Genomic DNA, 26,411 nt, shown 5'->3' with positions numbered 1-26,411 from the left:
AAATAAAATGTATTATTATTATTGTTATAACTAGTGTGTGTTGTAACAGTGTTTTGCCATTGTGAATGAGCTAGCATGCTACGGTTAGCCACGGTTAGCCAGTCACAAATTAAATAGTGAACAGGGTTAATCGTGATAGTGATTTTATAACGATTAATCGTGCAGGCCTACTGTAGATCGTAGTGAAGTGTACCCAATGTGTTATTGTAAATGTTCAAAGCTTTCCCTGCTTATCTGTTGCTATGATGTTTCACCAATGTTTAAATGGGAACCGTGAAAGACCCCTTTGCAAAGCTCTGTGTAACAAGTAACTGCTTTAAATCTTCATGTTGTGGAATACATATAAAGATGGTTTGTGTTTCCTTTATTGCTTGTAATTTTTCTTTTATAGTATGCACAGTATGTATTTTAAAGCATGTTGAGCAGAGGAGCATTTTATGTAAATACGTTCTTGTAAGTCCAGTCAGAGATTTATATTTGATTTAAAGCTTTAAGGCACAATACAATGTGTTGATAGGTTGATGGACCGTATCTCTCTAACTGGCTTTGTATCTGACGTACAGCTTAACGTAAAAAAGTGTTTTTATTCCAGTCATACAAATTAAAGGGAACCAGCCCATAAAGGCATGTTAAAGGTTAAGGTTCCCCCCAAGTAACGACAAAAATGTTAATACTTGGCTCTTGTGGTATCTAATCAAGTGGATAGTTTTGGATTCATGTGCCATGGTTTTGAGATCTCTACCACTGAGTAGCGCAGAAATTGTCATGTTTTACGTCTGACTTTGTCTTTTGTCTCTACAGGGTCCTGATCTGCACCCACTCCAACAGTGCGGCCGACCTTTACATTAAGGACTACCTTCATCCTTACGTCGAAGCAGGAAATCCGCATGCCAGACCTCTCAGGTATGGAAGAAAACTTACTTAGACGTAACGCCTACAAGCAGAAACATGCTTTATGTGCTTTGTGTATTTGTGCACAACAGTTAAAATATGCAATAGTGCCTTAAAGGAAACTTAAGCTTATAAAGGTATATTTTAACATTTGTTTGCATTTGTATGTCCTATTTGCAGGCTGCAGCTCATTAAAATTTTGAGAGGCACTTTGTGCCCTCTTGTTTTTTGTGTAGTTGCAGACATTCCAATAGTATATACTGTATAAAAAATGAACACTTTTTGCATCCTTTTAAAATACAGATCACTAGTTGCACATTTTAGGTCTACAGTCCCCCAAAGCATTATGATGTAATAATAACTTATAACAACTTGTTTCACTAGTCAATTGCTGTTAAATGACAAAAAGAAGAACCACTAGATGGAAGAAGGGTATTTTACAATAACCTTGAATGCACCATGAGCTTAAGAGTTGCAATTGATTGCACCATTAAGTCCTTTCTGTGTGTTCTCCGACAACAGCGATAGTGGGCCAGTGGCCATGATTCAGCTAGTCTACTCTTTGTCTATGGCTGCAGACTGTTAACTAACCCGTGTTAGAATCCTTTCAAGTAAAATATAGCCATGTTTTACACAGTTTAGCTGTCATCATTTTAACTGGGCTTAAGCTAACAGTAGGCTGGCGTTGCTTGCTGCCAAATGTAGTGTTGACTAGCATCACGTGCAGTGATGCTTCTGTTGTCTCTAACGTCCGTTTCGGAACACCAGAGAACAGTGTAGGCATTAAAGTAGCACTGAAATGAGGCATCGTAATCTGCATTGTCATTTGGTCCAGTAGAGATCAGCCACATAAGAACGGATTTCGGTACCCAACAACAGTCAGTAGCGCCTAGTACCAAACTTTGATACTTTTTAGGCACCGACCGATTTGCCTCTATAGCAACGAGTATGGAAAAATGCCTTGTCATTCAATATCAAATTTCAATACCTAAGGAATAAATCTCATCCCTGTCAGTAAGCTAAAAAGCATGCAGCATGCTTGTATCTATCTAATAATGCTTGTGATTGGCTGTCTAAAAACATTACATGATGCACAGAGATACAGTGTGTAACACAGGTATAAATGAGCTAAAAAAAAAGATTTATATTAAATGTGTAATGTTATAATTTATTTTTGTTAAAATGGATTTGACTAAATTTATAGTGAAAAACATATCATTCAGGAACTTGTACCATTGTCACGCTATCAGTATTGGTACTGGTCTAGAATTTCTTTTAAGAATACCTAGCCTCACTAGTCAGTTCTCTGGTATGAAAAGTTAGTTTTTGAATTTGTCCGCTGAGACCATTGTAGCTGGAGAGCCCCTGCATGACACCCACTCATCTCTACATCAACTGGATTACGATTATTGAAAAGCCTGCTGTCAGAATGATACATCCAAATTAAACAGAGATTGTTCTATGGATGGACTGTTTTTGCCTTACAGCAGTGACAGGCAGGCATTTGCTACCTTTTTAGAGATGTAACCCCAAAAACTGTCCTGCTTTTAGAAACTCAGCTGAAGGCAACACACACACACAAAACACACACACACACACACACACACACACCACACACACACACACACACACACACACTGATACACAACTTTGTTATACTGCATTAGTTACTTCTAATCACATTTCAGCAAAGTTCACAAACGACAGAAAAGCATTGTCTTCCATGACCAGCCAGGGCCTAACATGACAGCTGCGTGTTTGTTATGCAAACCCTTGTTATGCCTAGGGACCATGTGGGCAATCAAATGACTTGTTTCACATTAGTGGGCAGTCTGATTTCAATGGGTTTCAGTTTAAATTCCTCCATAATCACTGTAGCAATTATTATTTGGGATAAGTCGACTCAGTCAAGAATAATTTTAATATTTAGTGTCCCAGAAAGACTGACCAATATCCCAAGGAGGCAAGGGCTTTCCTTCCATTTGCCATTTTGATGTTTTGTTCTCCCTGCAAAATATTCAATATCTTATAGTTTGCCTTGTGTGGATTGAAACAGAAAGACATGAAATATGTTTATGCCAAAATATGCCTTAAAATGATTTGTAGCCAGTCATCAACCAATTTAGTTGATTTAGGAGTTTCCTCCAAGACTCGAGTAGTAGGGTAAGCGTTGTATACTCAGATCTAAAGTGTTGTTCCTTTTTTATCGTGAAGGAAGTGAGGTCAGACAGACACACAATGCTACTTCTTTGTTGTCATGTTTTATGTGTACTTTTAATGGAACCATAGTGTTGATGTCACTGCGTGCTATTAATGGGCAATAATACCATGCAGCTACAAGTCCTGTTGCACTTTTACTGAGTGAAAGTGGGGTGAAAGGTATGTGAAGCAAAATGTATTTAATTTACAATGCAGGTTTATACCGCAAATAAGATATGAAGGGGAACATCAGACTCACAAAGTAATTGCTCTTGTCCTCCGTGGGTAGTATCTCTTTCTCCTGACATTTCTTTTTTGTCTCTCGCTCTCTCTCCAGGGTATATTTCAGGAACCGCTGGGTGAAGACAGTTCACCCACTGGTTCAGCAGTACTGTCTCATCTCCAGCACACACATCACTTTCCAGATGCCCACAAGGGAGGACATCCTCAGGCACCGCGTGGTGGTGGTGACCCTTAGCACCTCCCAATACCTCTGCCAGCTTGACTTGGAGCCCGGTGAGTCATATTAGAAGATATGTAGTCATTTCAAGTGTAATAAGGCTGCCAAGTGATGGTTGTGGTGAACAACCATTGCCCTTACCAGCTTTCATTCTTTTTCCCTATAAATTTATAAAATTAAACACTTTGTTTCAACAGATTCAAACTATAGAGCATAATAAAATAATAAAAAACATAATATATGAATATAGTATAATAAAGTCCAGGCATTTACAAAATTCGGGGGAGCACTTTTAAAAAATAGAAATTTAGTGCTTATTGTAATGCTGCTGAGTTTTAATATTAAATGAGCTTGGATTAAAATGTATACTGTTATTACCACCCTGTGCAAACATCATTGCAATAATTATTATTATTGTGTTAATTGGTAATGTTAATTTTGACAGCCCTAATTTATATGTAACAGTGCTGGTGTGTAAGTGTATGTTAGAGACAAAGTTCTGATCAAAGACACTTGCAAGACCATTTTAAAAATAAAAATCCTTTTTAAATCAATATTTCTGCTCATACAGAGCTAATAATGCAGATCAGCAGATCACAAATGGGGAGAGAGAGGAAAGAGAAAAAGGGGATCACAAACACGGAAGAGGCGAGCCTGTATCACTGTAATTTGGCAGCCAAAGGACAATAATACAATTATCTAAAATGAATGTCACATTTAATTATAATTTCATGAGCACAAAAAATTTAAATTTGTTAAATAAACCCCCCTAGAAATGAAATACTTAACTGAGCTTATTTGAAGGTAAAGGAGAGACGTGTGCGCTTCTAAAGATGATGCTGTATTTGTCCTTTTTGGCAGATGTATATTTGGTCACAGGTAAATATTGAGCTGTCTGGAGGCTACTGGATCTTGCAGCCTGTTGATAAAGGTTCATGACTATAGCTCATAGTATCAATTAGGGAATGTTGTTATCTGAAATTAGGTTGGCTATTAATGAGTTCACATTGTGTGGCAGGCACCAGAACACTAACCTGACAAGCCAGATGGTCTGTTACACAGAACCATTGAAGAAGTTTTCACTTGAAACTGTTTGGAAAGGGCAGGCACTTTCAAATAATACCTGGCAGGGGATTGGTTGAACCATCTGTTTATCACGTCCGCCATTGTTGTTTTGAAACAAACGGTCATGGTTCCTCACGCACACCTAATCCCCACCCGTAGATGCCAGTAGCTTCTCACCGGACGCTGATTGGTTTGGTTCACTGTTTAGATGGAAACATTTTTACTTGGAATACTCACAAGAGGGATTTTTGTGTGATATGCGGTCCCGCAATTCTTGCATGATCTTGTAATGTTGCAAGAATCCAGCTGTCGTGCAAGGTAACTAGAACGCATCCAAGAACAATGTCCCAATAACCCAAAATAGTTTCCCAATTCTGCTCTAAGCAGTAGAATCTTTGACAGAGTTTGACAAAGTTTGTAAACCAGATATTTACAAAGCTTGAGTTATCTGTACAGACCTTTTTACACCCACAGATCACTTGTAAAAAGGATAGAATGACACTGTGAAAGGGAGAATGTGAGAGACTGGGTGTGTGAGGTGTAGGAGCTGCCATCCCCCGAATCACTTCTGCAACACTGTGCCTCTGACCTCTTTAACCTCTGCTTATTATCCCTCCCTCCTTTCTTTTACCTCTGCCGTTACCAAATTCAAACACCATTATATGCCCAATGACAGATAGCGGCTACAGAAATGTAATTTGGACCTCTGGTTTAGAAAAATGTTCCTCAAGGTGGGCAGCCATGCCCCAAGTGAAACATTAAAGGAGAATTCCGGTCAATTTTAATACGTAGATCTGTTGTTTGTAAATTTGGAGTGCTGTCAGTAGAGAAAAAAATAAAAAAAATCGGTGCTGCCTACACCGTGTTATCCTCCTGCTAGCGTTAGCACCCAACAGGCTTAAACAGGGCAAGTTTTTAACTTGTTTTTAGCCTCTAAACATGCTCGAAATGTCTTTGCAAATGCCTTGCCGTATGCAGTTATTCCTTCCAAGTGAACACAGCGAATTTGACTGCAGTAGATGTGACCGAAAGGCATAAAAGTTGTGTTAAGTCAGGGAGTGCACATACCTCTGTTTATTTCCTCTTTTCGGTGTCTGCACAAGTTAAAACACGCCTTTCTGTCACATCTACTGCTGTCATATTCGCTGTGTTCACTCAAAAGGAATAACTGCACATGGGTAGACACTTGTAATGGCATTTTGAACATGTTTAGAGGCTAAAAACATGTTTAAAACTTGCCCTGTTTAAGCCTGTTGGGTGCTAACTCTAGCAGGAAGATAAAAGGGGCAAAGGCAGCACAGATTGTTTTCGTTTTTTCCAATTTACAAAAAACAGAGCTACGCATTGAAATTGACTGGAATTCTCCTTTTAAGCACCATGCTCCTTCATGTTTGTCTCTTTGTCTACTAAGTGCTTATAAAGACCATCTGTGCCTCCATTCTTATCTCTCCTTCAGTGCCTGGTAAAGTAAAAGAGCAAGTAGGCAGGATGCAGTAGGGCTCCTGTTGTCTACAATTTATAGATGGAGTCAACAAAAGAGTCTGGCCTCAATAATGTACTGTGTGATATAGGGGCAGCACATCTATAGTGGAGAGAACAGGTGTTTGAGGGATCAGCCCAGAACTACAAGGCAGGACCTGGTCAATGACCTGAAGAGAGCTGGGACCACGGTCTCAAGGAAAACAAATTAGTAACACACTACGCAGTCATGGATTAAAATCCCTCAGCGCACAGAAAGCCCCTTTGCTCAGGTCCAGGCCTGTCTGAAGTATGTCAATGACCATCTGGATGATCCAGAGAAGGAGTAGGAGAAGGTCATGTGGTCTGATGAGACAAAAATAGAGCTCTTTGGTCTAAACTTCACTCGCCGTGTTTGGAGGAAGAAGAATGATGAGTACAACCCCAAAAACACCATACCCAACCGTGAAGCATGGAGGTGGAAACATCATTCTTTGGGGATCCTTTTCTGCAAAGGGGATAGGACAACTGCACCGTATGGAAGGGAGGATGGATGGAGCCATGTATTGCGACATCTTGGCCAACAACCTCCTTCCCTTAGTAAGAGCATTGAAGATGGGTCGTGGCTGGTTCTTCCAGCATGACAGCGGCCCAAAACACACAGCCAGGGCAACAAAGGAGTGGCTCAGCAAGAAGCATCTCATGGTCTTGGAGTGGCCTAGCCAGTGTCCAGACCTGAACCCAATAGAGAATCTTTGGAGGGAGCTGAAAGTCCATATTGCCCAGTGACAGCCCTGAAACCTGAAGGATCTGGAGAAGGTCTGTTTGAAGGAGTGGGCCAAAATCCCTGCTGCAGTGTGCAAACCTGGTCAAGAACTACAGGAAACATATGATCTCTGTAATTGCAAACAAAGGTTTCTGTACCAAATATTAAGTTCTGTTTTTCTAATATATTTAATACTCATGTTATCCAATAAAATGCAAACAAATTATTTTAAAAATCATACAATGTGATTTTCTGGATTTTTTTGTTTTAGTTTCCATCTCTCACAGTTGAAGTGTACCTATGATAAAAATTACAGACTTACTTTGTAAGTAGGAAAACTTGCAAAATTGGCAGTGTATCAAATACTCACCTCTGGACATGATTTCAAGTCAACCTGGCTGCATTGTTGAGCATGTAATATTCCATGTAGGTATGAAAAACAATATGGTTTGATCCGAAAATCAGACTATTTGGATAATTGTTTATTGGGTAGGTATTTGATTTATAATTTTGGGATTTGAATATTAATTTTTTTGTTCAGTTTTTCTTTACAGCTCTAAAGGGACATTTCTCACTTCGCAGGCTCTGATAAACCCAATCATCAAACACATCATTTTGTTTTCATTTATTTAATAGCACATAAAAAAACATTAAAGAGCAATATAAATAATAACATAATATTCAAGGGAAGCCAAAATGCAACAATGCAACAATTTCAACAAACAATTTCAAATATAATGAATTAGTTTAAAAACAATCAATTTCCCATAAGAATCTGAGAAAAAGAAAAATTAATCTAAATGAAAATGAATATAAAATAAATTTGGAACTCTTTAAAAATCAAACATTATGCAAATCTGTATGCAAAAACATAAAAGAAAAGTGAATGCCTTTTTATCAGCTCCACAGGGCGAACAGTGCTAGCATATCCTTCAATGATGTGCACACACAGTTCAGAGAGAACACTGGTTTGAGGCTTTAATGTTATACAAAAACAAAAAAGCAATACATTTTGCAGGCATTGTTTAAAGGCAAATACAATGAAGTGCCTCAATTAAACTGCTCCACTTTTTTTCTTGCCAGCCCATGTTTCTGTTTGTTTACTTTTTGACAGTCTGGGTCTGTTTTGTTGTTTTTAACTGTCACATTTCATATCTGCATATACTTTCCTGTGGAAATTGTACTCGGGCTTCAGAGGCTGTTTGCTGGTTTTTATTCAGCCTCTCACTTCCCTGCTCCAGCATTCATTTGCCATGCCGTTTCATCCCCTCCCTCCTCCCCACCTCCTCACCCACCCACCCTCCACTACACTGCAGAGCACCGCTTGAGCTTTTTGAATCAGGGTTAGGCTACTGTTCCATCCCTTTTTAAAAACTTCCATATAACCCTGCCTTTGGTTTGCAGAGCTGGTTATATGAAGAAGAAAAATCTCTGCCTGCAGGGTTTTAATGTCTGTAGTGAACACATATTGTTCATCAATTTAACAGTGGTAAACATGTTGACATGACTAGCTATGAGTAAGAATTATCTGATTTAACTAGGTTACCTGAGCTTTAATTTTAATTTGTATCATTTTGAGACTTGTACCCAACATAGCAATGTTTTATATGCATTAATAAGTTTCATCTAAGCAGTAAATTGTCAAATGACTTCTGAGGTATGTGCTACTACAGTATTTCAACACTGAATGGCACAGGTGACACATCTTTTGTCAAGTTCTGTCCTGTATTTTTGAATCCAAAATGCCTTCTAACAATTCCAGAACAGAACTTAAAAGCAGTATTATTGCTAAGAAGGCATAGTTTGGACAAATAGAGGGTTCTATTTACTAAAAACTAGGACACTAATAGCAATGATAAAGTGACACAAAGAGTGTGGGTCCACCATAAATGGCTAATGGGTCCTATCTGCTAGAAGGAAAGCCTTTGATTTCAAGCATCAATATCAAAATTGTGAAAAAAACTGTAGATTTAAAAAAAAAATAAAAAAAAAATATAAACCGTATCAATATTTTACCTTTTATTCAGCCAGACATGTCCTATAAAATTTGATATGGGCCATGGTTAGCTCTAGGTTTCAGCTATGAGTAATGATGCAGCTTGTTTATTTATTTGATTTTATTTTGACATTTGACTTGCCCAGGATACATTTGTGTGGCTTCTAGGACTGTTTTCATTATCTTTGGTGTGTGTTTGTAGTATTGTTTGGTAAACTTTGATGAAAAGAGAAAAATGGTTGCTATTTATGATTTTAAGAGGATACTCATCTGTGCATTGTTTTGGGCAGTACACTGTATACATGCATATATGTAGTTGAAATACTATTGAGGAAATTGATGTGGGTGTCCTATTTGTTTTGGCAGGGTTGTTCACTCATATCCTATTGGACGAAGCGGCCCAGGCCATGGAGTGTGAAACCATCATGCCTTTTGCTCTTGCTAGCAAGACCACCCGTGTTGTGCTGGCTGGAGACCATATGCAGGTAAGTACAAAGAATTTCTCATGTGAAAAAAAGAAAATTCAGCATTTCTGTTCTGCTTATTCACTACAAGATAATGTAATTGCATTTTATAGGTCTTGGGTTTATTCTCTCAGACAAAACAAAGACCCTTGTGTGTATTCTAAAAAACAAACAAAAGAATACTTAGAAGGCATACGATACAGGTGCAGCTTGGTGCTCTCACATCAAGTAGATTTGCACTTTTCTGTGGATGTGTCTCCACTCGTACTCAAAATATAAAAGACTGCAGCTGCACTGTAGAGCTGTAGACCACTTCAGCCATATAAACTTACATCAGTCAAACTTTCTAAGCCAACATAAGGAATTTAAACCATATTTAGACAGGGGCACAGGATTACCAGTAGGCAGCTGATGATGACGAGGCAGTAATCTACTGTGCAAAAGCTGCTTTAATTACCCAGTCCTCTCTCTCTCATATTTCTTGGATCAAATACAAATTAATTTAAAAGACAAGGTCCACCTGTGTATCCATCTCTCTCTCAATCACTTTGTCTCACATGTTTCTCCTTCCACACTTCTCTCCTATGTAATAGCTTAATAACTCCAAGGAAAAAAGGTGCTCCATGGAAGGACCTTTATCTTTCTCAATCTAATCAATTTCTCCTGTCTGCTCATACTATAACAGTTTACCACTATTATTTAGCAGTGGAAGAGAAGACTAGTCAATGAAGGCTAAGCCCTCTATTGATGGTTTGCTTTCTTAATGAGTGTGTGGGGCCTCATTACAGCTAACTGACATTCTTTAACTGTCAAGCTTTAAATAAGATTTAATCTAAAGATGAATTACTGTATTGTACATGGCAGTGGTTTAAAGGTAAAAGACAAAAAGGAGTCTGCTTGTTAGTGTGGGTGTGTGCATTTTTGAAAATGTGTCATTTGTCCTCATTTTAATCAAAGACCATTGAGATCATGGTCACAAATTGTTCCCATTACTTTCAGACCAGAGGAATAATACACAATCAAATTGTTAAGACTGTTTTAGGTATTAGGGGAGCTACTGCTTTATTTTTGATTCATTGCCTACAAGAGATAATGATTCAAATGCCACCTGTGGCTTGATTATATGTTAATCTGCCTTGGCTTGCCAGCATTGCCACATTGGAGCAGATGTGTAACTAAGACTGCCCACTGAATATATATACTCCAAATTCCACTATAATCACAAAGCAAACAACTCACTTACTTTATTTGAACTTCCTAAAAACAAGAATAGTTTTCATAATTTAAAAACATTTGTTATTAGTTATTCAGTATACCAAATTGAAATTCAAACTTGAATAGAAAGGACAAGTAATGATGTGAGAATGGTAAACTACCTTGTTCATGCTTTAAAACTAACTTTGGTTTCTGTCGCTCCCTTCCAACCTCTTTCTCTCTCCATTTTGTGTTTCTCGATTTGCAGCTCAGTCCATTTGTGTACAGCGAGTTTGCGCGGGAGCGTAACCTGCATGTGTCACTGCTGGACCGACTGTACGAGCACTACCCCCCTGAATACCCTTGCCGCATCCTCCTGTGCGAGAACTACCGCTCTCATGAAGCTATCATCAAGTAGGTGTGAGCCCTCAACAATGTGTTGTGTCAAAAAGGTGGGAGGAGAAGCTGAAATACTTGAGAGAAGAGGAAGTGGGAGGAATGGGTCGGGAGGAAAAGGGGAAACACAGGTTAAGAACTGATAGACCTAGGTTGTCTAGCTAGGAAAGTGGAGTCATTAAGGAAATGTTTGTGCTGACAACACCAGGCGCTGCACGGTTTGAAGTGTATTGCTACAGGTACTGGTGAGAAGATTGAATATGAACTTGGAACTCCGTTTTGAATTCTTAGCAGACACAAAGAAAGGTTTATACAGCAGCAAAAATTGTCTCTCCACACACACGCACACACACACACGCACACACTCAATGACGTTTTCACGGTTTAGAGTTTGAAAAGATTAATCATTCTCACGTTAAAAATGGTTTTGTTTTTCAATCCCAAAATCTCATATACCCCAGGTTGTATTACAGAGAAATATATAGCTGATATACAAGACAAAGAATTGGCCAACCAACATTAACCAGCTTTTTCTTTGGCTTACATTGTCAGTGACTTCTGATTTCTTTTCACAAACATATTCAATTCTCATATCCCACTTTTTTTGCTTTCCTTCCTCCTTTCTTCCTTCTTACAGCTACACGTCAGAATTGTTTTATGATGGGAAGTTGATGGCAAGTGGGAAGCAACCTTCCCATAAGGACTTCTACCCTCTGACCTTCTTCACAGCCAGAGGAGAAGATGTCCAGGAGAAGAACAGCACTGCCTACTACAACAACGCAGAGGTATCAAAGTTATAATTGGTTTTGCTGTTCTGCTGTGTCATGTCTGGTGGCGTTTGCATATTGATTATGGACCAGTTAATTAGTCCTAAAACTCAAGTTTTTGGCTGAATGTTATGATTATGATTAAAATGATAGCTATCAAATAAGAATTTATGTTAATATTTAACATTTTGAAATGAATAAATAAATGATTAGTCCTTTATCATTCATTGGGGAAAAAATTGTAAAATTGCCCTAACTATATGACTTAATATCTTAATTTAGTTTTGCAAATATTGCTTTAATACATTTTCCAGTCCCGTGCCAAGAAGCTAATATATTTAATAATATATTTAATATTACCAATTTCCTAAAAAATGTTTCAAACTAAATAATGCTATCAATTGATTAAAATATTAAATAATGATTAATCACGTTTGTCCATAGTTGTCACAATTGAACGTAATTTTTTTTAAATCTGTTCTAAATGAACCTTAAAGAGGATATTTCTAAGGTTATTAACCCTTAGAGAACAGCGTGTGTGTACAGAGGTGGAAAAAGTAAGTATATAAAAAGGTAAATATCAAGTGATGAGCTCATCAATCTTATGGCCTGCGGTATAAAGCTGGCCCTGAGCCTTGTGGTGGCTGGATGCTGTCTAAACAACATTATTTTTTTTATTTTTTTTATTGAGGTAGGCACAGGGGAATTTTTAAAACAAACTGTTGAGTTTACATTGGGGTACTCTTAGCTCATACTCAGCCTGGAGAATATGAGATAAATCAGACAATTTTCTCTGTGCTTGTTTGACAACAGACTGCTCATATATTGACCCCATGACCTTTATGGCAGTCCTTACCAGACAAACAAGCTTAGATTTATAAAATATAATCCTCCAAGGTACTTGTAGGCGCAGACTAGGGCTGTACTGGTCAACTTATTTCACTATTAACCGTGCTTTAAAATGTCTTGGTTAATCAATCGTAAATGCTCCGCTACACCGAGTGTTAAATGACTGCCTGTTATGTTTAGCAGTGTGTGCAGTTCTTATTAAACCTCCCTGACAACATAAACGGCACTGATGTTGCCAACTTGGCCTTTGTTTGTGGTGAGATTCCAGTCTCTAATCTTTTCAGATGAAAAAAAGAAGGTTGACTATTGATCACACAATCATTTTCAAACCATTCAAAACTGTTACTATGTTATTTCTGTTTAAAAAGGCAAAAATACATAACCCATTAAAATCTAGTGTTCATGTGATTTTATACATTAGTTGTGAAATACATGAATGCATAATAACTGTGATTATTCTTTAGACTATAATCGTACCAACTAAATCTATAATAGTTGACTTCCCAAAGCAGACCTGATTTTATGACCACTGGACTCTTATCTCCTACTGACTACTGTCCAGTACCATCTCTTACTTTTATCTCACATAGTGCCAGTATCAGCCATCTAAAACAATGTTCTGAAAATATGTATCCACATTGCACCCCTACTGCAGCAACTGTGGGAGTAAAAAAAAAATTTAAGTAATAGTTCCCTTTAGAGGCTTTAGTAAAGAATTAAATATTTGGGCTTCGGCCAATCACTTTGTAGACCCCAGTTTTAAATACATAATTCAAGGCTTTGATTATAATTAAATTAAATTAGATTTAGATTGGTTGACTGAAGTCCAAAGCAGAATGATTATCCAAAACTGATAAGCTCTGTTTATTTTACCACATCACACCCACTGTCTTTTAGTCGATGAAACTGAAGATGAAACCCATAAACTTAATTAGGAGCTGACACCCATGAAATTCTTATTGGTTCATCTGTAGACTCACTTGTTTGTGGTTATTTGCTGTCTGACCCCTGACCCTTGCTGACATGTTCAGGCCAATTAAACCACATATGCTTTGTTGATTTTTCTCCCAAACTGTCAGTAATGCCAAATTAATTACCTCCCGTTTTTTGATACAGCACCCATGTCAAACCATTAACAACATTATCCCAATCTATATCCTCAAAATACCAACTCTTGCTTTAATAACAAATGTCTAACTAATGTATTTGCTAACACAAAATGCATTCAATTGGAAATAAAATCATAAACACCAGTTAACTTTTTTTAAAGCAAATTTTAAGTAGTAGTACGTTTTTATAATCCAATCGAACATTTTTATTTTTTCATTTAGCAATATATGATAATAAAATGCTTGTGTGGATTACCTTGCTTTTCTGGAAAACTTGAAACCTTTTTTCTCAGAGGTTCACAACAAGTCCATTTGAAACAAAACATAGCTTCCTATTTTACGTGTTGATTTAGATTCCTCAGTGTCATGCAGCTCATAAATCCTCCTTGATCTCCAAATATGTTGTCCACTACTGTTGCCTGTTTGTAAGAGTGGAAAATACCCCTTGGTCTCTGACGAGTAATTTTTCTGTGCAGGGATCAGGGTGTGAAGAGAGCATGACATTAAGCCTGGTTGTCACCTCTTTCTTTAATGTTGCTCCTCCATCTCCTCAGGTATTTGAGATTGTTGAGCGGGTGGAGGAGTTGCGCAAGAAGTGGCCAGTGGCCTGGGGCAAGCTAGACGATTGCAGCATTGGAGTGGTGTCACCATACGCCGACCAGGTGTTCCGCATTCGTGCTGAGCTCCGAAAGAAGAGAATGCATGAGGTCAGCGTGGAAAGAGTGCTCAATGTCCAAGGTAAGGAATAAGTATTAATCAACTTGCTCATGCTTTGTTTTAATAATAAATAGCCCACACAGAATCTGCATCTGCAGAAATTTGACAACACCAGGTTTTAAAAAAACTTGTTCTTTGTTATCCAAAATAAATACTGTCGTATGGACTGTGGGGTACATGCCTTGGTTTCCTTGTTTCAAGCCATTCTAGTGTGGTATAGAAAGCCTCCAGGAAGACTCAGCTTGATTTGTGCCAGCTCTCATTAACATTCAACGAACTAAGCTGCTTTACTTGATTGGCAAATAGCTAGCCAATGAGAGCCTGGCTATCCGTATCCTTTACGAGTTCATGAATAGTAACAAGCTCAGACAACATGACATCAGACTGACCAGCTTTTGTAATTGGCCTGATTTCTCCGCTTATTTCTTTTCAGTGGCTAGAGCTGACAGAGGACGTAGCAGTTCATTTTTACATTCATGACATAACACAAACACATATGGACCTAAGATATTTTAAAAAATGCAATTAAAAACGGTTTTGTGTGCCAGCGCACCTTTTAAAGGCCTTAATACATATGGGTTTTACATTAAAAACTTACTTTTTGTCACATTTGCTCAAACTCTCACTATATCCTGACACTATTATATCAGGTCATCTGTAAAAAAAAAATATATATATATATAGGATATATGATATAGTGACCATTTCAGCAAATATGACAAAAACTTACTTTTATTAAAGTTACCTACTGAACTATTTAATTTGATGGTTTATTATTATTATTATTATTATTATTATTAAATTGAAAACGGGAAGAAAGCAGTTGTGGTTAGGCAATTAAAAACATAATGGTTGCAGACAAACAAATCCCAAAATGTTAATCCCTAAGTGCCTCATTATTATTTCTCCATGATGCTTGTCTCACATATTGCATAAGACAATATAAGAGTCAATCTTCAATCATAATCGCGCTTAAAATGAGAGCTACGTTACCTTAAAGACAAATCCCTGATATTTTCCACCGTAGTTATCAGTGTTCATTTTGCCCTTCATATCACCCAGTCCCAGTATAAGGAGGATATGAGTTGGGTTTCTTCCCCCAATCTCTCATCTGCTTCAGTCTCATGCAGTTCCCACCTGTATTGCATCCAGCTGCCTTCCACGGCTCATTAACTTCATTAATCTCACATGAAACATGGACACCCCCACCACACACACACACACACACACACACACACACACACACAGACTGTGCTCTGGTTAGTGCTTGAAATTTGGATTTAACTCACATGCTCATGATATACATGTATGTTTGTGTTCTATCAACAACATTCAAAGTAATTAGAAGATCAAATTATTATTAGTTCTAAGTTTCCCTATTTAGAGAAATGGAGAAACACAATTAGCTCAAGAAGACAGCATGCAAATAGTTTTAGTTTCCACTGATATCAAATGTCATGAAAGCAAATGGAGAAAATTTAAAAACCGAGCATAGAAGGGGTGCAAAAGTCAAATTTTCTCTCAGACCAATTACAATATTTGTGATTAATTTGTCATAGAATGTATGGATTTCTTTTGTCCTAATGATGCCCTCATAAACCTGCCTACCCCAGCTTTAAGATCCTCAAAGAGTTGTCATTCATTCAAATTACTTAGAGACTTCATAATAAAAAACATGTTTGCAGGTAAACAGTTCCGGGTGCTGTTTCTCAGCACGGTGCGGACGCGGCATACCTGCAAACACAAGCAGACGGCCATCAAACGTAAAGAGCAGCTAGTTGAGGACTCAACAGAGGACCTTGACTATGGATTCCTCTCCAACTACAAGCTACTCAACACGGCCATCACCAGAGCCCAGTCCCTGGTTGCAGTTGTGGGAGACCCCATAGCACTGTGCTCTGTTGGGCGTTGCAGGTAAATAATGGCACTTTTGACTAAAGCCTTCAATACTGTACCCTAACAGATCTTTATGGAAAGTGATAGTTTCAGTGGACGTTCTTGTGATATTGTAAATTTACAGGATCAATGACCTTTATTTGGTCTTATATTGTTTTGCGTTTTACTAGATAACTTTTGATTAGAGTTTCCTAAAGCCATAAAAGGTATAGTAAGCAATGAGAATCCAATACACTTATTGTCAAATTCAGCAAATCTCCTCCCTGTCACCTTGCTCTCTATTTTCTGTGTGCGCCTGGTGTGCCTAAACAGCCCTGGCTGTGTAAATGCAAAACAAACAACAGAAAGGTGCAAACAAGTAGAGTTTGAAGAGAAACCGCAAAAGAGGAAAAGGACAAAATATTCTAAATTAAAGAAAGAAGTTGTATGAACATGAAAAAATAGAGCCTTATTGAGGCTTTTCAACGCTGCAGAAACTTCTGTGTTTTTAAAGGAATGAAAACTGATGAGGGTTCTCGTCATTATGGCCAAGTGAGTAATAGCGTTACCTTTGCTGTTTCAATGTTTTCAATAGGTCAGTTTAACCTTGTCCGTTTGCTATTGTTTGTGATGGCTGCTCCCAAATGGTTGGCTTAACAGCAGTAGTGACAGCTGGCTAATCCACAACCTAAGGTGATCAAAGATTGATTCTGCCATATTTCGTTAAGTCAGCAGAGACACTAACAGAAGTGGTCGCTATGGCATTGCGCGTCCATTAATCCGGGGGATGGAGATTCTGAAGGGGGGTTGTATTTGTTTGGCAAATGAGTTAAAATAACAATCTTTACGCAGCATCGCTTACTGCACCTTTTTAAAAATGTGGTTGAATCGCATGACATGGACATCATCAGTAATGATGACAGTTTGTTCAGATTGGACTCCTGTTTTCTGCATTTATTGAGCTTTGGGTTGTCATCATAGTTTCATATACAGTAGATTATAGCTATGAGGGTCCATTTGCTGCCACCCCCTATTTAAATCACTTTAACTTATTCACTCTTAGATCCCCTTGTCCATCTTCTATCTCCATAGCAACCGTCCATGTTTGCCTTTTGCTGTTGTTTGTTTGCAAATGTCATTCTGCAGAAACAAAACAAGTGATTTGATGTGTCTAAAATAGATACATTTTTTGACCCACATTGAACCTCCTCCCAGAAATGACCGAGCTAAATAAAATTGTTGCCGATTTCTGTGTTGTGGAACAGTTTCACAAAGTGTTGAGCTGCAGTTACTACTTTATCATAAAACTGAAACATAAAATAGCCTGGATGTAATACTGTTACAATCGGAAAAAAACTGTATGCTCACATGTTAATGATTTATGTTTTCCAACAAAAAAATAATTAAGTATGTTGTTATTTAACATGCCAATAATAAGGATTAGCAGGCTATAATAGTTAGCACACTAATATTGCGTGGGATTTACACCCACTCTTGTATGACTACTCCTGTATGAGGAGAAAAACAGCTCATTTAAAGACAGTATACAGATTATATTGTATTGTGCCCTTTGTTCTTTTCTTTCTTGCATTCTTGCTACTCCCATTTTGCCTCCTTGCTTTAATTTTCTTTCTCTTTGGTGTGATTTTACTGATTTTCCCTGTTCTCATTTTCCCTCTCCTCTTAACACCTGTTTACACATGCTTTTTCTACATTTGCTTTTTATATTCGGCCCCCAAGAAGTAATTTCTTACACTGCCAGCAGAAAAAAATCAACATGGTGATCCATTAAACACTCGCACCAAAGGGAGAGATAAAGAAGAATGCAATTAAAACTTATCTCCATCTGTTTTTTTCCTTTTCCAGAAAATTCTGGGAACACTTTATCTCCATTTGCCATGAAAACACGAGCTTACATGGCATCACCTTTGAGCAGATCAAATCTCAGCTGGAGGCCCTGGAGCTCAAAAAGACCTACGTCCTCAACCCGTTGGCCCCAGAGTTTATCCCTCGTGCCCTCAGGCCACTGCAAGGGCACCACTCTTCACAGGTCCTACATCCCCACCACCATCCACATCCTCAACATGCACAGCCAGTCTCCAGCAAGCAGGGTCCGCAACTGCAGCAGCAACAACAACAACAGCAGCAACAGCAACAGCAACAGCAGCAGCAGCAGTCACCCCCTAAGGTGAGGTGTTTTGAATGAGGGCGGGGCACAGTGGAAGGAATAACCATTTCCATCCATCTGTTTTTATAAATACAGTTTCAACGTGGGGCATTACAACTTCTGACACCAAATTGTAGAAATAATTGAAAAAAAATCAAACAAGATATCTCTTCTGTAAATACTGAAAATAAAAATTTCTTTTTGTAGGGTTTCTCTGTTAATGTAATGTTTTAGGTAACCACTTATTGGTTTGTAAAAATAGTAAACAAGTTATCCGGAATAAATAGATTGCTTCTCGTTTTTAGAGAGGAATGATAAAAGCTTTGCACTTGTGGGCACAAAAACACATATCTATTAAAATGACTAAAAATCTATTAAAATAACTAAAGGAAATTACTTTGTGGTTATTCATTTTGGCCCCAGAAAAACAACACAGATACAATATTGGCATCACAGGTTTGGTGGAAGGATGTGTTTGATTGTGTAGCTCCGGTCGAAATGTCTTTGTGTGTCTTTCTGTCCTCCCTGCCTGCCCTGAGGTAAAGGTTAACAAAATCGCCACAGCTGCCAACATGCTGCCATCACCCACTGGGCCTAATGACACGCAGCTCCGCAGCATCAGCTCCCTTTAGAGACACACAGTTCCTCTCTTGCTCCACAGTCATACCATGAAGCACAGAACCACACAGCACACACAGACGTGATATCAGTATGCACTATGTCATATTTTTGTTTCCTTTAGCATATGCAGCATGTGGCTATTTCAAAGGTCAGACCATTCTTGGCACCTCTTTGGTGGATGTACCCACTGTGGTATACAGCCAAAAATAATCCATTCAAATGTCGTTTAATAATAGATTTTTAATTTGGCTTTAAAAAGTGTCTTACCATAGCTTTGAATGTGTTTGCTTTAGTGCATGGTCAACATTTGCTGCTGACAAATATAACACTAATACTTCACCTAGTGAGTATTATACAGTTTCTAATAATCAGGATCAGTTGACCAAGTTATTATAGTTTTTCACAGCATAAGTGTCAGCACAACAGAAATGGTCAATAAACGCTAACCCAAGCCCTCAACATTTTACATGGACAGAGAAGACTATACAGTGTGTAGTTGCAATTACTTGTATAAACCTCAGAAAATGAAAAAGCATGCAGCGTGTTCATTGTTGGGCATCCATCTGGCCAGAAATCTATGCTTCAGTTGACTTCATATTGTAAAGTGCTGTTTTCAGACAGATGGTGTTTTGGTGTGCAAGACTGTGACACTTGTTAAAATATGTCTCACATTAAAAAGCTATTTTTTTTCCAGCTTTAGCACAATTACTGTCATTTTAATTGAGGAAAGAATATTTACAAGTACAATTGTCACTTTTTAAAACATATTTGTTACTTTCTTTCTTAATGTATTATTTGTAAATCAGATGCGATATTTATGGGGTCGTATTGTGGTAAATGTTTGGTATTAAGTCAAACTTGTGCGACTTCCTCTTAGCACATATTCTTGAGTGTGTCTCTGCATTACAATCTTTATTGCATCTCAATTTTTCTCTACAATCTGTAACCTCTCGCCATTGATTACCCAGCACAGGATGCATCACCACTTCACTAACAGATTGAGTGTGCCATTGAGGACCAAACTATTATCGCTGCACTTTTACACTCAAAGGAGTTTTGCACGGACAAACTGGAGCCATTTTCTTTTCTTTTTCTTTGACTTTCAACTTGGCTGGAAAAATGGTTAGGGCTAGTAATGTAACATTACAAGCAACCAAGAACCTGTATGACAGCCAGTTAAAAGTCATCTAGTATTTTTAAGATCCAGTAAAAAAAGAAGGAAATGTTGCAGCAACACATCTATGATTAGATAAAATAAGCACAGCGCTAGACCATGGGCACCATTTTCAGTCTGGCATTGCTCAGTTAATATTACACCATTAAATATCAGCAATGCAAAGCTGCCACTACGACCTCAGTCTGTTTTAAGAAGGGCTTCCAACTCAACTAAACACTACATACTTCACAGTTTGGTGCATTTATAACAAGATTTTTGCCTTCTACAGAGACTGACTTTTAAATTAGTTGCACCAGTTTGATATTTGGTTGATATGTCATATAGGATGGCAGTAAACAAGGCCCTGGCTGATTTGATGTTTACTGAACTTATCTTTTAGTTGGTGCCTAGAATCTGTCTCACAACGTGGTTTCAACATAGTCAGGCGTTTTAATACTGAAATTACTGCATTTGCAGCCATATCTTTAAATGTCTAATTTATCTTAACAAATAGCCTTCACTTTCAAACTTGTTCTGTCTGGGAGCACATTACAGAATTTCTACAACAAGTCAGCCCTGGTACATTTTTGTTTAGGTGCCGTCATAAAAGTTTTGTTTTTCTTTTTTTTCAAATTGTTTTTTGTACTTTGTTCAGAACTACTTGCTAAAATACTAAAAAATATAGCCCTAGTGCAAAAGACTGTAGTTAATAGCCGAAATACTGGAAAAACTAGTTTACTTTATGGACTTCATTATACTCAGCGCATGTTTTGTAGTAATATGACTAGTCTCCCTTACCTGAAAGGTAAATAATATCTTCTTTATATAATATCAGCACAGCAACAGAGTGGATCTCGTTGAATGGAGGATGTCATTAATTTCTGGCTACTCCAAGGAAGCATATTTACTGTCAAGGACTACCTGTTAACAACACAATCAACCGAGAGACAGTGGGCTACAAAACCAACCAGTGAAAGAGCTCAAAGTAGATTGCTGTGTATGCTTGCTTGTAATGATTAATAACGCATGAGATCAGGTCCACTTAGAATCAGGTATGGGGAGATCTCATGTGAGCCCACTGCTCTCTATGTATCAGTTTGTGTGTGCACGTCCACCCCCACATGAGTAATTTTGCATGTGTGTCAAAATTGATCAGGATTGAGTTCAAACTCTCTGTATCTACATTGTAGATGCTGTATTGTAAAGCCCCTGGAGAAAGAGATTAGCAAGGGGGTTTGGTTGTGCTCATTTAGTATTAGAAAGAATAGTCTTTCTTAACAGACATGTTGACAGGTAGCATGAAAAACAAAAATGGATCCATAATTAACTGATCAATCTGGTTCTGTGTCTGACTATCATGAGTTTTTGATATTTTGGAGTTCTCTAGGACAGAGGCATACTGTAGTCTGTATCAGGCTGTGGAAGTTTATTGCCTGCATTGATCGATAGCTTTGGTATCTTTGTGGGATTTATTGATAGAATTAGGGCATGGCGATATGGCCAAAATCTTCTATCCTGATATAGCTCTTATCATATCTTGAAAACAGTGTATATCACGATATAGCATAAACTCTCTAAATAAACAGTCTATATGAAAGAACCACACGGTAAAGCCTATTTGTTTGTACTCCTGGGTGAAATAAATACTTGACAAATGGTCTGACAAAAAAAGTGCTGAGTATTTTTTAATTTTTACTAAGAACAGTTGTAAGTTAGTAAGGGGCTTTGGCTGCCCCATAACTCAGCTTTGTCACTTTTTGACCTGCCTTTTGGACACCTCACGCATCATGTGCGCAACTGCATGTAATCCTGCCATGCCGGCTTTCCCTTTCGCACGCATGCCGGTTTAGCTCTGTTACGGCTCTGTGATCACCTCCGCTGTCTGCTTAAAGGCGCAACAACTCTTTCCATCCTTTCCGTCACACAGACGGCAAGGCGACTTTTAAGCAACAGACCCGTCTTTAACAGGCTGTGTGAAAGGGGCTGTTGTGACAGATGTGGGACAGTCAGGACCATACTGCAACTACTGTTTGCCAAGTTCCTATATTGCTTTACAGTTGCCAGAATCATGTATTTACCCCACACTCATCCACGCTGACTTTTCTTTTCCATTTGGCCTCTATGAACACCTTTTTACAGTCTTGCTCAATTACTTTTCAATAATTCTTTTGTCTTACAGGGGAAACATGCAAACCACGTAGAGCATCTTCCACCTGAAGGATATGGTAAGTGTATTATGCTGCATGTTTACCATTTTTGATTATCTAAATAATAAAGAGTACAATTTTATGAAAAACGTCCTTTCCTGTATCGTTATCTCATGCCCCTGAGTTATGTCTTTCTCTTGTTGTTTGACAAAGGTTGAAAGTGGATTTGTTTTTATTTTATGTCTGAGTTACTGACAGGCTTTCAATTTTTTGTCAGTAGCTCATCCTTTACTTTGGGGTATATGCAGACGTATATTACTAAGGTATAGTCCACCATTGATAAACACGGTATCAATGAGTCAGTTTTCTTGTAGCATTAACAGTTTACTTAAGATATAACAATGACTGTTTTATGCATACAAGGATAAATAATATTCCACCCACATAGCATTTCTCTCCTTATCAATATATGTTTTGTATATTATGGTCAAGTCTTAACAGTGCAACAGTGAAAGCGTTTCCATTTGCAAGCTTGTCCTTTTACTCTATCTCCCTTCGTACAAACAAGCACACAACACGACAGCTTGATATGAGCCAGTCTAATGCAGCAGCCCAGATGGATGCATGAAGGCCTGAGGCTATAAAAGCCATCAGTGCGATGGTGCCTTGAACAACACAGCAAGAAGTTGTTAATACGATGTTAACATCTAGATTAGCCTAAACTGAGAAAAAAAATTAAATAGAATATGGCATATCCCTTCTTCCTGTCCTTCACACCAAGATTAATTCAGGTTGGCCCTTAGCTATTCATTGTTTCCTTCTAAAAGAATCAAACAGGTTATTGTCTAACAATTTCCAAGCAATTATTAGTTTAATACTCCTTGGCTTATGTGTTACTATCAATGTGTCATCACATTAGGGTTAAGAACCATTTGCATTTGCTTGTAATTCCATGCCATTTTCTCTCATTGCAGTCCAACCCAACCCAGCCGTGCTAATGGGAAACCCTATTCGGGCATTCACACCGCCCTTGGGTAGCACACCTTCTGGCATGGGCAAGTCACCCAGTCCTGTTCAGAGGATAGATCCTCATACAGGCGCCAGTATCCTCTACGTCCCAGCTGTGTATGGTGGAAACATGGTCATGTCCATGCCCCTGCCTGTAAGTGTCCTGATTCTGGTAACAAGCCGAAGGATCCAATGTATACTTATCCAATGTGAAAAACATGCCACGGTCATATATTTATATATACTACAAAGGAAGTGTAAGATTGCACCTCTAAGTGTCAATGTGTCAGTGGAATAGATGCATGTTTTGTGAAAGAAAATCACATTGATTTTACAATATATGAATATCAGTTTTTTTTGTCATCTAGATGTTTCCACCGTTCTCACTTTGTAATTCACTTCTGTGTTAAATGTATGTTACTTGTGTGGTATAACATATCGTATGGACAATAAAGCTCCACATGGTTCCTAGTACAATTAAACAATAAATGTATGCACAGACATTACTGTTCAAACATTAATGTAATACTCAACAAGGAAGGTGGTATTTGCATGTGATCCTGATTTAAACAAACAGACTAAAACTTAGGTATTTGGTTTTATATGTTAATTTGTTATTGTAATAATTTGTGCTGCCCATAATCCACAGTTTGTGTTTTCCTCCCTATCCTCTTTCACGGTGTCTTAAACAATAATCTATCAATCTGTGTTTTTATTTCCTTAGTTGCCTTGGCCAGGTTACCAGAATCGCTTTGCTGTGGACCCTCGTATCATGAGTCACCCAGCAGCCATGGCCTACAACTTCAATCTGTTGCAGGCCCAGAATCGAGGCTCTCCCATTCCTTACAGTGGAGTGGCCCCCCCTCTTGGAATGGGCCAGCCCAGCCCTGACAAGGAGCTACAAGCAGACCCCATCAGAAATGGTGCGCCATTTAATTTACCACATCAAGCTACCACCCATAATCATACATGACTGTATGAAATAGCCAAACAGATGGTAATATTATACATATATATATGTATTTATGTATATGTATGTATATATATATATATATTTGCTTTGGGTTTTGACTTCTTAGGTAAATTAGAGGGATGCCCAAAGGCAGAACAGAGCCGTCTTCAGACACCAGAAAGGAAGAACGCAGACATGAAAGAAAAACAGGCAAGATGTTGTCATTTATATTTCTTTTTTTTTTATTTTAACCATAAGCAACTTGTTTATTTTATGTAGAGCCAAAAGTGTTTGCTCATAAAGTTTTGAATTGATTTTTTTTTTTTTTGGTCCAGGGAGAATTAGACACAGGCCAAAGTCGAAGTTTAGACTCGCAAGCAGATGGGCTAGTTGGATTTCCTAATGCGCTACTCCATCGAAAAGATCCCTCAGCTGCCCAAAGACCTCTCAACTACCACCTGGCACCACCCAACCAAGCTTTTCCTCCTCATCCTGCCAGTGGAAGAGCCTTCCCCCCACAGTATCCGGTCTCCAGGCTTCCGTATCGGGTCAGCCAGCCTCAACACCCAGGGATGGCCCCACACAGTCAACAGCAACAGCTCAGCCCTGCATACGCTGGTGGTAGCCACAACGCTTCCTTCTTTAGTGGTCCCATACCCCCTCACAGGGCTGTCCAGTCTCCCACTTTGGATGGTCCGGAGCCTGGAGTCGTGGAGGAGATGAGTAGCTCTATTAGAACTCCAGTGGGCCATTCAGGAGGCCAGCACCCAGGCCTGTCGCAGCATAACAGGGTCAACAGCTTTGGGGAGGACGGGCAGGATGGAAGCCTGGGAGATAGTTTGGGTGAGTGGAGGATCTTTATTAATAAACAACTGAAATTTCAGCGGATGCAGAAGATGTTGGTTGTAATGCCAGCTGTTTAAATATTAAAATGTTAAATATTTTGAAATTCAGTTTGACAAGTTCCTTCCTATGACTGACTTATTTGGCAAGATCCTTTTGTTTTCTGAGAGGCTAATCTATAGCTGCCTTTGCTCACAAGTTAGACCAGATGCATTGTCACTTTTGTATTTGGTCTATGGTATTGTTCATTACCCTTCTCAAGCAATGTGTTCTTCCCCTGTGAAATAATTATTTTCCATAATAAGAATGTTAGTAGATTGGAGAACATTACATCATTTTTAAAGGCGATAATGATAATAATGGCAATAATGAGGTGCCTTTAAAAAAAATATATATATATTATTTAATTGATCTCAGAATAGGAGTGATGCTCTCTGTGATTTACAAATAAATGCTGGTTAGCTGAAAGCTGAATTGAGTTACCATGTGAACTCTTCATTGCTAATGATGCCACAGAATCACAGTTTTCTATCATATGCGGAAAAATGATGCAGTTATATCTAGTTCTATGGTTCCTTTCCTGTATTGACACATTTACTAGATAATCATTCATAGTATATCAGTTCAAAGTGATCCTAAACTTGACAGTGTACAGTGCCATAGCCCACATGAGGACATCACCAGTGACTCTAAAACTAATCTTGTGGTTCCCCTTTCAGACCTTCAGGGTTCATTGGCTCTAGAGGCCCTGAGCCAGCAGCAGCAGGCAGCCAGACTGGGCCAGTGGGGGGAGGCTGCAGGCCCTTTTCTCCAGGGCAGCGTTGCCTTCCCTCTTCCCCAACAGATTGCCCACCTTGCTCAGCCCGGCATAGCTCGCTTCCCCCATCAGCTGCTCAGGGCAGCTAGTTGGGGCCTTAGTGCCAATATGGAGGAGGAAGCCATTACTTCTGCCTCAACTGGGCCACCTTTCACCAGGCAAGACTAAACACCAGTTTAAACTTGATACTAAAGAAATATTGTTTTTCCAATGAACATATTATGTAAGATTTAAAATGGAGTGTAACAGCAGAGCTAGCTAAAACAAGATAACTACTTGAAATTTGACAAACACCGTGACCATTGCTGTATGTTTTTTTGTGTTGGTTGCTATGTCTATTGTTAACCCTTCGAATTGTCGTTCCTAAATAGTTTTCTTTTCCTTGTTCCTGCTTACAAACATAATACAGAGTTCAGATGTAAAGAAATACACTTTTAACTTCCAGGTACCCGGGCCTCTTGAGAGAGATGCCCCCACAGGAACAGTCTGAACCC

The 26,411-nt window shown here is 38.5% G+C and overlaps 1 protein-coding gene across 1 annotated transcript in view; it reads left to right on the top strand.

Moving 5' to 3' along the window:
* helz (helicase with zinc finger) overlaps positions 1–26,411 on the top strand; it is a 66,066-nt gene that overhangs the window by 32,544 nt on the left and 7,111 nt on the right. The window contains exons 17-31 of the mRNA XM_032535699.1: positions 802–903; positions 3,428–3,606; positions 9,202–9,320; positions 10,762–10,907; positions 11,527–11,674; positions 14,169–14,352; positions 16,017–16,245; positions 18,073–18,394; positions 22,330–22,375; positions 23,272–23,459; positions 24,030–24,228; positions 24,385–24,467; positions 24,593–25,100; positions 25,820–26,075; positions 26,289–26,301. Of these exons, the coding sequence (XP_032391590.1) occupies positions 802–903; positions 3,428–3,606; positions 9,202–9,320; positions 10,762–10,907; positions 11,527–11,674; positions 14,169–14,352; positions 16,017–16,245; positions 18,073–18,394; positions 22,330–22,375; positions 23,272–23,459; positions 24,030–24,228; positions 24,385–24,467; positions 24,593–25,100; positions 25,820–26,075; positions 26,289–26,301 (2,722 nt within the window). The remainder of the gene's footprint in view (positions 1–801; positions 904–3,427; positions 3,607–9,201; positions 9,321–10,761; positions 10,908–11,526; positions 11,675–14,168; positions 14,353–16,016; positions 16,246–18,072; positions 18,395–22,329; positions 22,376–23,271; positions 23,460–24,029; positions 24,229–24,384; positions 24,468–24,592; positions 25,101–25,819; positions 26,076–26,288; positions 26,302–26,411) is intronic.

The sequence above is a fragment of the Etheostoma spectabile genome, chromosome 2, assembly GCF_008692095.1.
Source record: "Etheostoma spectabile isolate EspeVRDwgs_2016 chromosome 2, UIUC_Espe_1.0, whole genome shotgun sequence".
Classification (NCBI taxonomy): domain Eukaryota; kingdom Metazoa; phylum Chordata; class Actinopteri; order Perciformes; family Percidae; genus Etheostoma; species Etheostoma spectabile.
This window is presented reverse-complemented; position numbering and strand designations above follow the sequence as displayed.